The 13,785-nt window shown below is 37.7% G+C and overlaps 1 protein-coding gene and 1 pseudogene across 1 annotated transcript in view; one reads left to right on the top strand and one right to left on the bottom strand.

Moving 5' to 3' along the window:
- The window catches only part of PIGX (phosphatidylinositol glycan anchor biosynthesis class X), a 38,056-nt gene that overhangs the window by 9,948 nt on the left and 14,323 nt on the right, over positions 1 to 13,785 (top strand). Inside the window, exon 5 of the mRNA XM_045902099.3 lies at positions 11,196 to 11,337. Within this exon, the coding sequence (XP_045758055.1) occupies positions 11,196 to 11,337 (142 nt within the window). The remainder of the gene's footprint in view (positions 1 to 11,195; positions 11,338 to 13,785) is intronic.
- On the bottom strand, positions 5,465 to 6,055 carry LOC123834361 (ras-related protein Rab-5A-like; annotated as a pseudogene).

The raw sequence follows: 13,785 nt of genomic DNA on the forward strand, positions 1-13,785 counted from the left end.
AGCTTGAAATTACAGCTTCAAAACATCTGAATGCTTCAACTTTTTTTTCAGAGTGGTTTTGGTTATTCTAGATCCTTTGCAGCTCCGTATAACTTTTGGGATCAATTTGTAGATTTTTTCAAAAAAGCTTCATGAAATTTTGATTGGGATTCTGTTGAAATTCTTGATCAATTTGTAGAGAAGTGACATGTTACTGTTAATGAGTATTCCAGTGCATGCATATGGCATCTTCATTAATTTAGGTTTATCAGCTTATCTTTAACGATATTGTGACTTTTAGAGTATAAGTCTTACGCATCTTTTGTTAAATTTACCTCTAAGTTGGGCGCCTGGGTGGCTCAGTTGATTAAGCATCTGACACTTGGTTTTGACTCAGGTCATGATCTCATGGGTCATGAGATCAAGCCGCCGCTGCCCCCCCCAACCCCCCCCAACTCCTGACTAGGCCCCTGCTGAGCAAGGAGTCTGCTTAAGATTGTCTGTCTCTGCTTGTACCCCCACTCACGCATGTGCGTGCACATACATGTGCTCTCTCCCTCTCAAATAAATAAATAAATAAAATCTTCCAAACCAAACCAACAAACGAAAAAAACCGGGCGTCTGGGTGGTACAGTTGGTTAAGCACCTGGCTCTTGGTTTTGGCTCAGGTCATGATCTCAGGACCCTGAGATCAAGCCGAAAGTCGAGCTCTATGCTTAGTGGAGACTGCCTGAAGTTCTCTCCCTCTTCCTCTGCCCTTCCCACTTGTGTTCTCTCTCCCTCTCTCTCTAAAATAAATAGATCTTAAAAAAAAAATTTACCCCTAAGTGTTTCATGGTTGGTTTGTTTTTTTATGTAAAAAGTATTATTTTAAAAATTTTATTACTGCTTGGTTGTTGCTGGTAATAAAATACAGTTGATTTTTGTAGGTTGATATTGTACCCTAATTCCTTGCTGAGATCACTTATCAATGCCTGTAGCTTTTTCCTGGATTCCTTAGGATATTCTACATAGATGATCATGGGTTTGTGAGGAAAGATAGTCTGTATGATTTTTATATCCTTGCCTTTTTAAACTGGCTAGAAGCTCTAATACAGTGTGAATAAAAGTGGTGAGAGCAGACATCCTTCCCTTTCCATTCATCCTTGTTTCTCATCTTAAAGGGAAGGTATCCAGTCTTTCACCATTAAGCGCAATGTTTACTAGGTGTTTTTGTAGATGGCTTTTATCAGTTGAGGATGTTCTCTTACGTTAACTTTCCTGTGTTTTTTTCTCATGATCAATCTAGAGATTCATCAATGTTACTGATCTTTGGAAAGAATACATTTCATTGACATTTCTCTGTTTGTCTACTTTCTATTTCATTGGTTTATGCTCTTTATTATTTCTTCCCTTTTTGCTTTGAGTTTAAAGTGTTTTTCCTGATTAGTATTAAGCTTTGTGAAAAGCTTTTTCTGCATCTACTATAACAGAATCTTGATTTTTCTACTTTATTTTGTCAATATGGTACAGTACATACGTTGATAATTCCAATAAACCTACCACTTAGTCATGATGCATTATCTTTTTGAAATATTATTGGATTTGATTTGCTAGTATCTTGTTAAGGATTTTTATTTCTCTATTCATTAGGGATATTGGTCTGTACTTCTTGTTTGTTGTGATGCCTCATTTGGGTTTTGGTGTCAGGCCAGTTTTGGCCTTGTAAAAAAAAAAAATGGGGAATATTTCCTTCTCTATTTTCTGATTGTGTAGCATTGATATTTTTTTTTAATATTCAGTAGAATTCAACAATAAAGCCATATAGGCTGGAGGTTTTCTGTATGGAAGGCTTTAAATTTTAATTACAATTCAAGATACAGAGCTATTCAGATATTCTATTTTTTCTTTTGTCAGTTTTGGTCATTTTTACTTTCCAGGAATTTAGCTATTTTATTTAAGTTTAATTTATTGGAATAAAATTACTAAAATATTCCTGTTTTCCTCTTCACAGGTAAAGGTTGTATAATAATGTTCCCTCTTTTATTCCTTTTTTAAAAATAACTTTTTTATTTAAAATTTTTTTTTTGTTTTTAAAGATATTATTTACTTGGGTGGGGGAGAGCATGAGCGAGGGAGAGAGGCAGAGGGAGAGAGAGAAGCAGGCTCCCCACTGAGCAGGGAGCCCGATGCGAGGCTCCATCCCAGGACACTGAGATCATGACCCGAGCCGAAGGCAGATGCCTGACTGAGCCACCCAGATGCCCCTAAAGAATTTTTTAAGTAAGCTCCACACCCAGCATGGAGCCCAACACGGGACTTGAACTCATGACCCTGAGATCAAGACAAGCTGAGATTAAGAGTCAGTTGCTTAACTAACCAAGCCACCCAGGCACCCCCCCCCACACACTCTTTTATTCCTAATTCTGGCAGTCTGTGCTTTTTCTGTTTCATGATCAGTCTAGAGATTCATTAATGTTACTGATCTTTGGAAAGAAGACATTTCATTGATGTTTATTATTTGTCTACTTTCTATTTCATTGATTTCTGTTCTTTATTATTTCTTTCCTTTTTGCTTTGAGTTTAATTTCTTCCTTCTTAGTTTTTTAAGGTGGCAGCTTAGGTCATTGATTTTAGATTTTTTTCCCTTAATATAAGTATCTTTGCATTTATGGCTGTATGTTTCTTTCTATACAGGGCTGTAGCTGTATCCTATAAATTTTGACATTTTTTTTCATTTTCATTTAGTTCAGGATATTTTTTAGTTTCCTTTTTGATTTCTTCTTTGACACATCAGTTATTTAGACATATGTTGTTTGATTTTAAGGCTTTGGGGGATTTTCCAGAAACTTTTTACAGATTTTTTTTTTTTTTTTTTTAATTTATTTGACAGAGAGAGACACAGCGAGAGCAGGAACACAAGCAGGGGGAGCGGGAGAGGGAGAAGCAGGCTTCCCGCTGAGCAGGGAACCCGACATGGGGCTCGATCCCAGGACCCTGGGATCATGACCTGAGCCGAAGGCAGACGCTTCACAACTGAGCCACCCAGGTGCCCCTATACTATTTTATTCCAACCTGGACACCTCAATATAAAACTAAACACTGGTGAACTGTTTTCCTACTAATTCTGAATTACTGTAAATGTATAAGTTCTGATAGCTCTTCAGTACTTAAATAGATTAAGTCATTTTTGACACATAGTGGAAATATCTAAAACAATTAGTACAATATACCAAATGGATCAAAATAAAATGAATTTGGGAAAACAAGGCTGCAAGATTATCAACATATTGCAACATTCATGTGACAGATTACAGGTATGTTGTTTATGGTGGTCTGGCCATACAGGAACAACTGAAGCCCTTCCTTTCAAAGGAGGAGAGAGGAATAATTAGTTGTTTTAGTAACTGTACAGTTTGTATACTTTTAAACAACTCTTAATATTGCAGAAGAGTAGTAAACATATATGGAAACTACAGTGTAGTATCCTACTTACAATACAGTTGAATATTGAATTTAAAATAAGTTTAAATGTACATAGTGCATTGACTTTATTATATCCAAAGGGAACAAAAGCCCCTTTTTAACCTCTAAACAAAATCAGTAGTAAGTAAACAGATTCACAGACATCTGGTTTGTTTCATTTTTGTTGAAGAGCTCGCATGTTTGCTGGAAGTGCTATTCATTAAGATGCATTTATCATGGGGCGCCTGGGTGGCTTAGTTGGTTAAACATCTGACTCTTGATTTCGGCTCAGGTCATGTTCTCAGGGTTGTGGGATCAAGTCCCATGTCGGGCTCATGCTGGGTGTGGGCCTGCTTGAGATTCTCTCTCTCCCTCTCCCTCTCTTTCTGCCCCTCCCCCCTCCAAAAGATGCATTTATCAGTTTCATATTCCTAAAGCTAGCTATGGTTACATTTGATTTTTTTAAAGTCTATTTTATTTTATTTTATTTTTTAAAGATTTTATTTATTTATTAGAGAGAGAGAGAAAGATTGAAAGAACAAGTGAGAGGAGGGGCAGAGGGAGAAGCAGACTCCCTGCAGAGCATGGGATCATGGGATCATGGGATCATGACCTGAGCCAAAGGCAGACACTTAACTGACTGAGCCACCCAGGTGCCCTTAAAGTCTATTTTAAAAATAACAGGACTGGTGGGGCATCTGGGTGGCTCAGTCAGTTGGGCAGCTGCCTTCGGCTCAGGTCATGATCCCAGAGTCCTGGGATCGAGCCCCGCATCAGGCTCCCTGCCTGGCGGGGAGCCTGCTTCTCCCTCTGTCTGCCGCTCTGCCTACTTGTGCGCTCTCTCTGTCAAATAAATAAATCTCTAAAAAAACATAACAGGACTGGTTATAGGTTAGAATGCACTGATGTTCATTTTCTTCGCCTGAAGATACCGGACTATTTTCTTTTTCTTTTTTTTTTTTTAAGGATTATTTATTTATTTGTCATTGAGAGAGAGCATGTGAGCGCACGAGCAGGGGGAGCGGCAGGCAGAGGGAGAAGCAGACTCCCCACTGAGCAAGGAGCCCGATGCAAGACTCGATCCCAGGACCCCGGGATCGTGACCTGAGCCGAAGGCAGATGCTTAACCAACTGAGCCACCCAGGCATCCCTTGGGACTATTTTCTTGTTAATTTGTTTTGTTTTTTTAAGATTTGATATTTAAAAAATTTTTTTTTTGAAGATTTTATTTATTTGAGAGAGAGAGAGAGAGACAGTGAAAGAGAGCACAGCTGGGAGGAGAGGGAGAAGCAGGCTCCCCGCTGAGCAGGGAACTTAATAAGTTCTAAGTCTTTTTCATAGACTTTTTCATAGAACTGTCTGGTTAACTGAGGGTCCAGATAGTCGTTTGTTAGATCTCGGGTGCTGAGAAATGATTTCCCCTAACCTTCCAATAAAGCAAGTAGACACACACAGCTTTCATTTTCTCCTTTTACTGAAACAGGCAGAGGGACACATGAATGTTATTAAAAATTAAGTTCAAAACACTTAAAATACTTCTATATTAGAAATTTGAGGGGCACCTGGGTGGCTCAGTCAGTTAAGTGTCTGCCTTCGGCTCAGGTCATGGTCCCAGGGTCCTGGGATCAGCCCCACATCGGGCTCTGTGCTCAGTGGGAAGCCTGCTTTTGCCTCTCCCTCTGCCTCAGCAGGGAGCCTGCTTCTCCCTCTCCCTCTGCCTCAGCAGAGAGCCTGCTTCTCCCTCTCCCTCTGCCTGCCTGTCTGCCTGCTTGTGATCTCTCTCTCTCTCTCTCTGTCAAATAAATAAATAAATCTTTAAAAAAAAGAAAAGAAATTTGACTCAGGGCGCCTTGGTGGCTCAGTTCCTCTGCCCCTTCCCTCTCACCGTTCATTCTCTCTCAAATTAACAGATAAAAAAAAAGAAACTTGACTATCATAAGTCTCTTTTTGGAAGTTATACTGGACTGGGTAAGTGCACCAATTTCACTGTTACTTACATTTAGGAAGCAGAAGAATATTCCAGATAGCTCAAAGGGGAGGTTTAATTACACTGACCCCTGGTAGGCTGTGTAGGTTCAGTAAGTTCTGCTACTCTTCTCTGGCAGAATTTGCTCCTGGATTCTGTGGTTCATTATTTGGCAGCTTTTTAGCTATTATTGTAAATATTTCATTCACATTCATTGATGTTTTAGCTGATATCTCTGTGAATAATAAACTTGTCATCTGCATAGGACTGTGCTTCCTGGAAATCTATAGCTCTTTTATTCTAGGTCAGCTTTGTTTCCTGGTAAAGCTAAGACTTGCTTGCCTCTGAGGTTCTTTAACTCAGTTTTTTGCTCTTGCAAAGGACTCATTTGAGCTCTCCTCTTCACCTGTGGCTGACTGTGCTCTTCTGTAGTACATTGGAGCTAGGCTATAGTATCATTCTCGACCACCTGTATTGCGTATTTCAGACTTCACTGTTGTATTATCATGATAGACAGCTTGGGTTACAAAAGCAGCCACAGTGGTACTATCTTGAAACTAGACTTGATAAGCCAACAGCAGACTCTCCCAGAAGTACTAGTTTCAACTGGCATATTTTATTTACAGTACTTGGCCTGTTAGGTCTTGTTGCTCCTCAATTGGCCATGTCCAAATTTGAAAGAAGTCCCTAATTTCAGTCTCCTAAATGAATTTCCAGGATGTGAGGTATCCATTTTTTTTTCCTTCTGGAGGTAAAGAAACCTGAGATTACACAAGCAGCCGTGAAGCCAAAGCCTTCTGGCAGCAGATCCCAGGCATAGCCAAAGGAGGAGACTGAGCCTGAGGCTGTGGCTTTGGTCAAGGCCGTGTCTCCTCCTCCTCTTGATTTCTAACTTAATTCCATGTGGTTAGAGACTATACTTAACATGATTTCAGTCCTTTGAAACTTCTAGAGATTTTTTTAATTGCCCAGCTTACAATTTTTCTTCTGTAATGTGCTTTTGTTTGGTAGAACATTCTATAAATGTCAGATAAACTTGATTGAAGGTTGTTCATGCCTTCTGTATCCTTCCTGCTTTTGTGCTTATTCTATCCATTATCGAGAGAGGGGTATTAAAATCTCTGGCTGTAATTGCAGATTTATCTATTTATCCTTGAAGTTCTCCCAGTTTTTGCTGTGAAATAAAATACATGAATATTTTGAAGCAGTGTTTTTTAGGTGCACACAGTACATTTAGGATTGTTATATCTTCTTGGTTAATTGATCCTTTTATCTTGGTTTAATGTCCTTTGTTATCCCTGACAATATTCCTTGTTCCGAAGTCTGCATTTTTTATGTTAATGTAGCCACTCCTTATTTTTATTATTAATATGTATGTTGTAGACAGCATATAATTAAGTGTTGCTATTTAACCAGTCTGTCAATCTCTACATTCTAATTAGAGTGATTAGACCATTTACTTTTAATATAAATGTTGATTTGGTTGGTTTGATTTAAATCTACCCATCTTGCTACATTTTTTCTATTTGCTTTTCTTTTTTTTCTTTTCTTTCTATTTTTAGAGAGGGGGAGGAAGGGTAGAAGGAGAGGGAGAGAGAAAGTCTCAAGCAGGCCCCTCACCCAGCATGGAGCCTGACTCCGGGCTTTACCCCACAACCCTGAGATCATGCCCTGAGCTGAAATCAGGAGTCAACTCAACTGACTGAGCAACCCAGGCGCCTCTCTGTTTGCTTTTCTATTTGTCCTAGCTAATCTTTTCTCTCTTTTCTTGCCTTATTTTTGATGAATTGAGTATTTTTTAAGCATTCCACTTTATCTCCGTTTTTGGCTTATTAATGATACCTCTCTCTTTTTTTAGTTGGTTGCTTCAGGGTTTACAGTGTGCAATTTTAACTTATCATAGTCTACCTTCCAGTGTTATTCCATACTATGAATAATATATAAATCTTAGAATAGTTCATTTCTTTCTCCTCTCTTTTATGCTTTTGTTGCCATACATGTATCAACTTTATATTTTACTTATAAGCCCCGCTACTGTTATTATTTTTGTTTTGAATAGTCATGTATTTTTTTATTATTATTTAATTGTGGTAAAGCACACATAACATAACACTTAACATTTTTTTTTTTAAAGATTTTATTTATTTGACAGAGAGAGACACAACGAGAGAGGGAACACAAGCAGGGGGAGTGGGAGAGGGAGAAGCAGGCTTCCCGCTGAGCAGGGAGCCCGATGCGGGGCTTGATCCCAGGACCCCGGGATCATGACCTGAGCTGAAGGCAGACGCTTAACGACTGAGCCACCCAGGTGCCCCAACACTTAACATTTTTAAAAAAATTTTAAGTAGGCTTCACATCCAATGTGGGGCTTGAACTCATGACCCTGAGATCAAGAGTTACATACATGTTCTACCAACTGAGCCAGTCAGGCATCCCCCATCTTAACCATTTTTAATTGTACACTTGGGTGGCATTCAGGACATTCACTTTATTGTGTTACCATCACCACCATCCATCCACAGAACTCTTTTCATCTTGCAAAATTGAAACTCTACCTATTAAACAGCCCCCCATTCTCCCCTTCCAGCCCCTGGCAACAAGCGTTTCACTTTCTGTCTCTCTGAATTTGACTACTCTCAATACCTTTTTTTTTTTTTTTTAAGATTTTATTTATTTGGCAGAGAGAGACACAGTGAGAGAGGGAACACAAGCAGGGGGAGTGGGAGAGGGAGAAGCAGGCTTCCCGCAGAGCAGGGAGCCCGATGTGGGGCTCGATCCCAGGACCCTGGGATCATGACCCAAGCTGAAGGCAGACACTTAATGACTGAGCCACCCAGGCGCCCCTCAGTACCTCTTATAAGCAGAATCACACAGTATTTGTCACTGACTTATTTCACTTAGCATAATGTGCTCAAGATTCATCCATGTTAATTTTTTGTGGAATCATCATCCTGTTTTCCTTAGAGGCTGCACCAGTTTACATTTCCAGCAACAATGCACGGGGTTCCAATTTCTCTATCAGTCACATTTTAAAGCAATAAAAAATAAGAAAAAAAGTTCTTATATTCACTCACATACTTACCATTTGCTCTTCTTTCTTGTAGATCCCTCTTTCCACATGTTATCTTTCTGCCTGAAGAATTTCCTTTATCATTTCTTGCAGTGACAAATTCTCTTAGTTCATATTTGTTTTAGTTTTTATTTTGCCTTTATTTTTGAAGGCTTTTCCTTTTGGATATATAATTCTATATTGGTAGCCTTTTCTCGGTTAATACTTTAAATGCTTTGTCCCATTGTTCTCTGGCTTATTCTTTTTTATTCTCTATAATGTTTCTTTTTCCTCTGATGGCTTTTAAGATTTTTTTTTCCAGTGACTGGATGATAGTATATCTTGGTGTGGTTTTTTTTCCTTTTTTTTTTTTTAAAGATTTTATTTATTTATCTGAGAGAGAGAATGAGAGACAGAGAGCATGAGAGGGAGGAGGGTTAGAGGGAGAAGCAGACTCCCTGCTGAGAAGCAGACCCCCGCAGGGAGCCCAATGCGGGACTCGATCCTGGGACTCCAGGATCATGACCTGAGCCAAAGGCTGTCGCTTAACCAACTGAGCCACCCAGGCACCCCTTGGTGTGGTTTTCTTTGTGTTTATCCTGCTTGGGATTTGTTGAGTTTCTTGGATTTATGGGCTTATAGTTTTCATGAAATTCAGAAAATTTTCAGCCATTATGTCTTAAAATATTTTTTCTATTACATTCTCTTCTCTATTTCTAGGACTCAAACTAGATATATATATTAGACCACTTGATATTGTTTACAGTCACTGAAACTGTTTCTTTTTTTTTCCCCCAATTTTTTTTCTCTATTCTTCAGTTTGGATAGTTTCTGTTGCTTTGTCTCCAAGTCACTGATCTTTTCTTTGCAGTGTCTAAATGCTTTTACTCATGTCTGGATAGTTTTTTTTTTATTTTGAAATTGCTTTTCATCTCGAAGTTGCATTTAGTTCTTCATATATATATATAAAATCTCTTCTCTTTCCTTCACAGTGTTCATTTTTTTCTTTAAACCTTTGACATGTTGGGCATATTTAAGAAGACTTTTAACGTCCTTTGCTAGTTTTGTCAATTCTGTCATTTCTTTCTATTGAATGATTTCTTTCTTGGTTATTGGTCACATTTCCCTGCTCTTTTGCATCTTTAGTGACTTTTTTTTAACGATTTTATTTTTTTTTTAAGATTTTATTTATTTGAGAGAGAGTGAGAGAGCCAGAGAGAGCACAAGTGAAGGGGTGAGGCAGAGGCAGAAGCAGACTCCCCACTAAGCAGGGAGCCTGACTCAGGGCTCAATCCCAGGACCCTGGGATCATGACCTGAGCCGAAGGCAGATGCTTAACTGACTGAGGCACCCAGGAGCCCCTATTTATTTATTTTAGAGAGAGCGAGAGAGAGTGCCCTTGAGGGGGGAGGAGAGAGAAGATCCCAAGTAGACTCTGTGCTGAGGGTGGAGCTCAACTTAGGGCTTAGTCTCAGGACTCCAAGATCATGACCCGAGGCAAAGCCAAGAGTCGGATGCCCAACTGACTGAGCCACCCAGGCACCCACATGTTTAGAGACTTTTGATGGGATACTGAACAAAGTGAATGTTGTAGATATGAGCGTTTTTGAGTGTGTTTGTCTTATTTTTTCTGTTAGCAATTAAGTTACTTGTTTATGAGCTTGATCCTTTTAACCTTTTTTTTTATATAGGTCTAAAATTAAAGTGGCCTTTACTGCAAGGCTAATTTAGCTGCTAAGGCCTTACTCTATTGGTATCTCTACCAAAAGCTGTGATCTCTGGTTGGTTGAAATGCAAATATCTCCCAACTGTGTGTGAAATTTTAGAATTTCTCATTTTTCAGTTCCCTGGTCGTTCTTTGCCCAGTCTTTTGGAGTTAAACGTTACTCATGCTTTTCTTAGTATTCAACAAAATCTCAAGGGGAGTCCCATTCAGATTTATAGAACTCTTTCTACATAGTTCCCTCCTCTCTAGAATTTAGCACCTTGACTTCCAGCCACTTCAGTCTCTCTTAAATTCTGTCTCTGTTTTATAATTTAAGCAAAACCACCATGTTGTACTTTGGATTTCCTTCCCTGCATTTGGTCCCAAATGTGCCTTCAGACAGAAAGCTGGGACAGTTATACATTTAGGTTTATAATCTATTTCAAATTATTTTTTTTTAAGATTTTATTTATTTATTTGACACAGAGAGGGAGAGAGCAAGCACAAGCAGGGAGAACGGTAGACAGGGGAGAAACAGGCTCCCCGCTGAGCAAGGATCCCGATGTGGGGCTCAATCGACCTGAGCCGAAGGCAGACGCTTAACTGACTGAGTCACCCAGGCACCCTTCTATTTCAAATTAATATTTGTATATGGTATGAGGTTGATGTCAAGGTTCATTTTTTTCTATATAGATATCTATTTGTTTCAGTACCATTTGGTGAAAAGACTCTCCTTTCCCCATCAAATCATGTTGGCACCTTTATTGCCATATAAATATATGTGTGTCCATTTTTGGACTATATTTCTTTCCATTGATCGTTGTCTGTTTTCATACTAATACTATAATGTGGCTCTTGACAAGAATTTATGAAAGATCTAATGAGTGGTTCTGACATGATATAAATACTTCATTTGACTTTATAATGTTTTGAAAAATAGATTTTGAGTTTGAATTTGAAATACAGTGTTTCCACCAACTTGAATATAATGTTATGCTATGTCATTTAATAATTGAATGAAGAGATATATTTTAAACATACTTGTCTTACAGAGACCTTTTAATAAAAGTGAAATTTGGAGAAAGCATTGAGGACTTACGGACCTGCCGACTCTTAATTAAACAGTACATCCCGACAGGACTTTTTGTGGATCCGTATGAGTTGGCTTCATTACGAGAGAGAAACATAACAGAGGTACAACTATTAGAGGATTTTTTTAAGAGAGAGAAATTATTTTAGGGATGCTATAATTTGGATTAGGAAAAAATAATAGACAAGACAACATTGTATTTTTTATTCATTTTGTTAAAGTGTGTAAAGTAACTTTTTTTTTAGGTAGGATGGAAGTATTCTTTAAAAAGTGAGTGATATGTGTCAAACTTGTCAGTAATAAGCCAACTAAACTGAGCTAGTTAAATGCTTTTTGCTAGAATGGTTCTTAGTTTCATGACTAAGAAAATTATGTGTCTTTGAGAAGATTAATGATTAATAAATACTGCTTCAGCAGCATTTAACAGTATTGTTTGAGTGACATATATATGAACACCTGTATAATTTGGATGTGGGAGGAAAGGAAGCTGATACTTATTGGCTATCTGTATGTCAGACATCTTCTTCTTTTTTCTTTCTTTCTTTTTTTTTAAGGAAGCAAGGTAAAATTAAGCATTAGAGAAAGATTATGTACCATACCCTTTGCATAGATCAATCTTTATAACAACCCTAGTAGTATTATTTCTCCATTTTATAGATAAGGAAACTGAGGTACAAAAAGGCCAGGTAACTTATCCAGGATCACACAGGTAAATGGAAGAGCCAAAAGATAAATCCAGAGCTGTCTAATTACAAAGTTGTTGCTCTTTCCAGAAATGAATTTTATTCCTTAGTTAACAGGGTCTCTGACTTTTGGTAAAAATCACTTGGGGCCACTTTTTGTGCAGATTATGTCTTCCTGGGAAAGTTTAATTCAGTAGGTCTAGATTGGACCCCAAAGTCTGTTTTAACAACTCAGATGATTCCTATTAAGAAATTTTGGGAAGCACCGTCTTTATTCTTAAGATTATAATCTATATGTGAATATAAAAGAGGCAAAATAGATATACTAGGAGTCATTTATGATGACAATTTATTTCTAATTGTGGTTTAGGCCAATTTCTTCATCTGTTTTAATTACTTATTTAAATTTTTTTGAATAGGTAATTATATTCTCATGGTTCAAAATTCAAAAGGTATAAAAAGGTGTACAATGATGAGCTTCCACCTATCTCAACCCCCATTCACCAAGTTTCTTCCTGTGTTCTGAGGTTTTTTTGTACATATATAGCAGTTTAGATAAACATGTTCACATATATGGCGGTCTCAGTAAATGTATACATGTGGAAATACCTCATTGCTTTTTTCCTCCTTTCTTTCCTTCACTGAGTCATGAATTCTGAATGAGGCTTCTAAAATTTTAAATAATAGGTTTCAAATTTAAATGTGGTTCTTGGCTTGTAGTGACATGGATTGGAACCATATTTAAACCTACTTAATAAAATTGCCTACCATGTTTTAAGAAAATGGAATTTTTTTGCATAGGAGTACCCAAAAAGAGATCACATGCCCCCCTCTTGGGATAAGATTGGGTATGTGCAGATTAATTGTAATAAGAAGACTGGGCAGGCAAAGGATGCCACTCTGGATTGATTGACAAACTTCTCTTTATCTTAATTTTCTGTTTCCTAATTTTTTAATCCCTAATTATAAGCATTTTAAGTGAATTTACTTTTTCATTTCAAATAGATGTCTCATTTGTGACACATAGATAATTAGAAGTTGGTATCCTGATATATGAGATGCTATTTCTTTCTGCCTAGCTGTTGAGACTGTGGCCCGATTCTTTGTGCAGAGAAACTTTGTCTCAAGAAGTGGTATTAAATGATGAATATAACTGGATAGAAGGAAATTTTTATGTAGGGAATGATTGATACTTATGTATTTAGATTGAGATCTTGACTATTCCATGAGATAAAATTTGTGACTGCAGCAAATAGAACAATGGGTTCAAATTAAATGAGCGATGGTGGCAATAAAATGTTTTGTAAGGAGTTTGTGATGGTTTGTGAGCAATTTGAAAATAAAGACAAGTCTTAAACAGAGTCACCATGAATAAGGCACTTCAAATGAATCTCATTTCATTTTTAGGTAGGGCTATTTGATATATTTAATAAAAATATCTCACATTCTTTGAAAAGAGCATAATATTAGATTGAAGCATATGAAATTGCTCTTCTATCAGTCAAAATGGAAATGCTGTGTTTTTGAAATCATAAGTTTTACTCAATCAAAATATGTAGTATTAGGACTTATGCCCTGACCAAGTTGGAGGACAGAGATCAGATTTATTCTCCCACTTGAAACAACCAAGTAATAGACAAATTATATGAAATAATGGAAAAGATCATTGAATATCAGGCAGTGAGGGCAGTGATATCTGAAATAAATGGAAAGTATATAAGGTGAGCTCTAGGACTGTGCCAGCTTATTGCCTTGGAGAGTTTTCAGGCTGTAGTATAGGGAGCAAGAACCCAAGCAGAGCCTAGTAGACTTCTTGAGTTGATGAGATGAAGGTGAAATTCTGGGAAGACCAAGGTCACCAGAATTCAC

Source organism: Mirounga angustirostris, unplaced genomic scaffold (assembly GCF_029215605.1).
Source record: "Mirounga angustirostris isolate CCGP_5_RB_7025 unplaced genomic scaffold, mMirAng1.0.hap1 SCAF_1, whole genome shotgun sequence".
In the NCBI taxonomy this organism is placed as follows: domain Eukaryota; kingdom Metazoa; phylum Chordata; class Mammalia; order Carnivora; family Phocidae; genus Mirounga; species Mirounga angustirostris.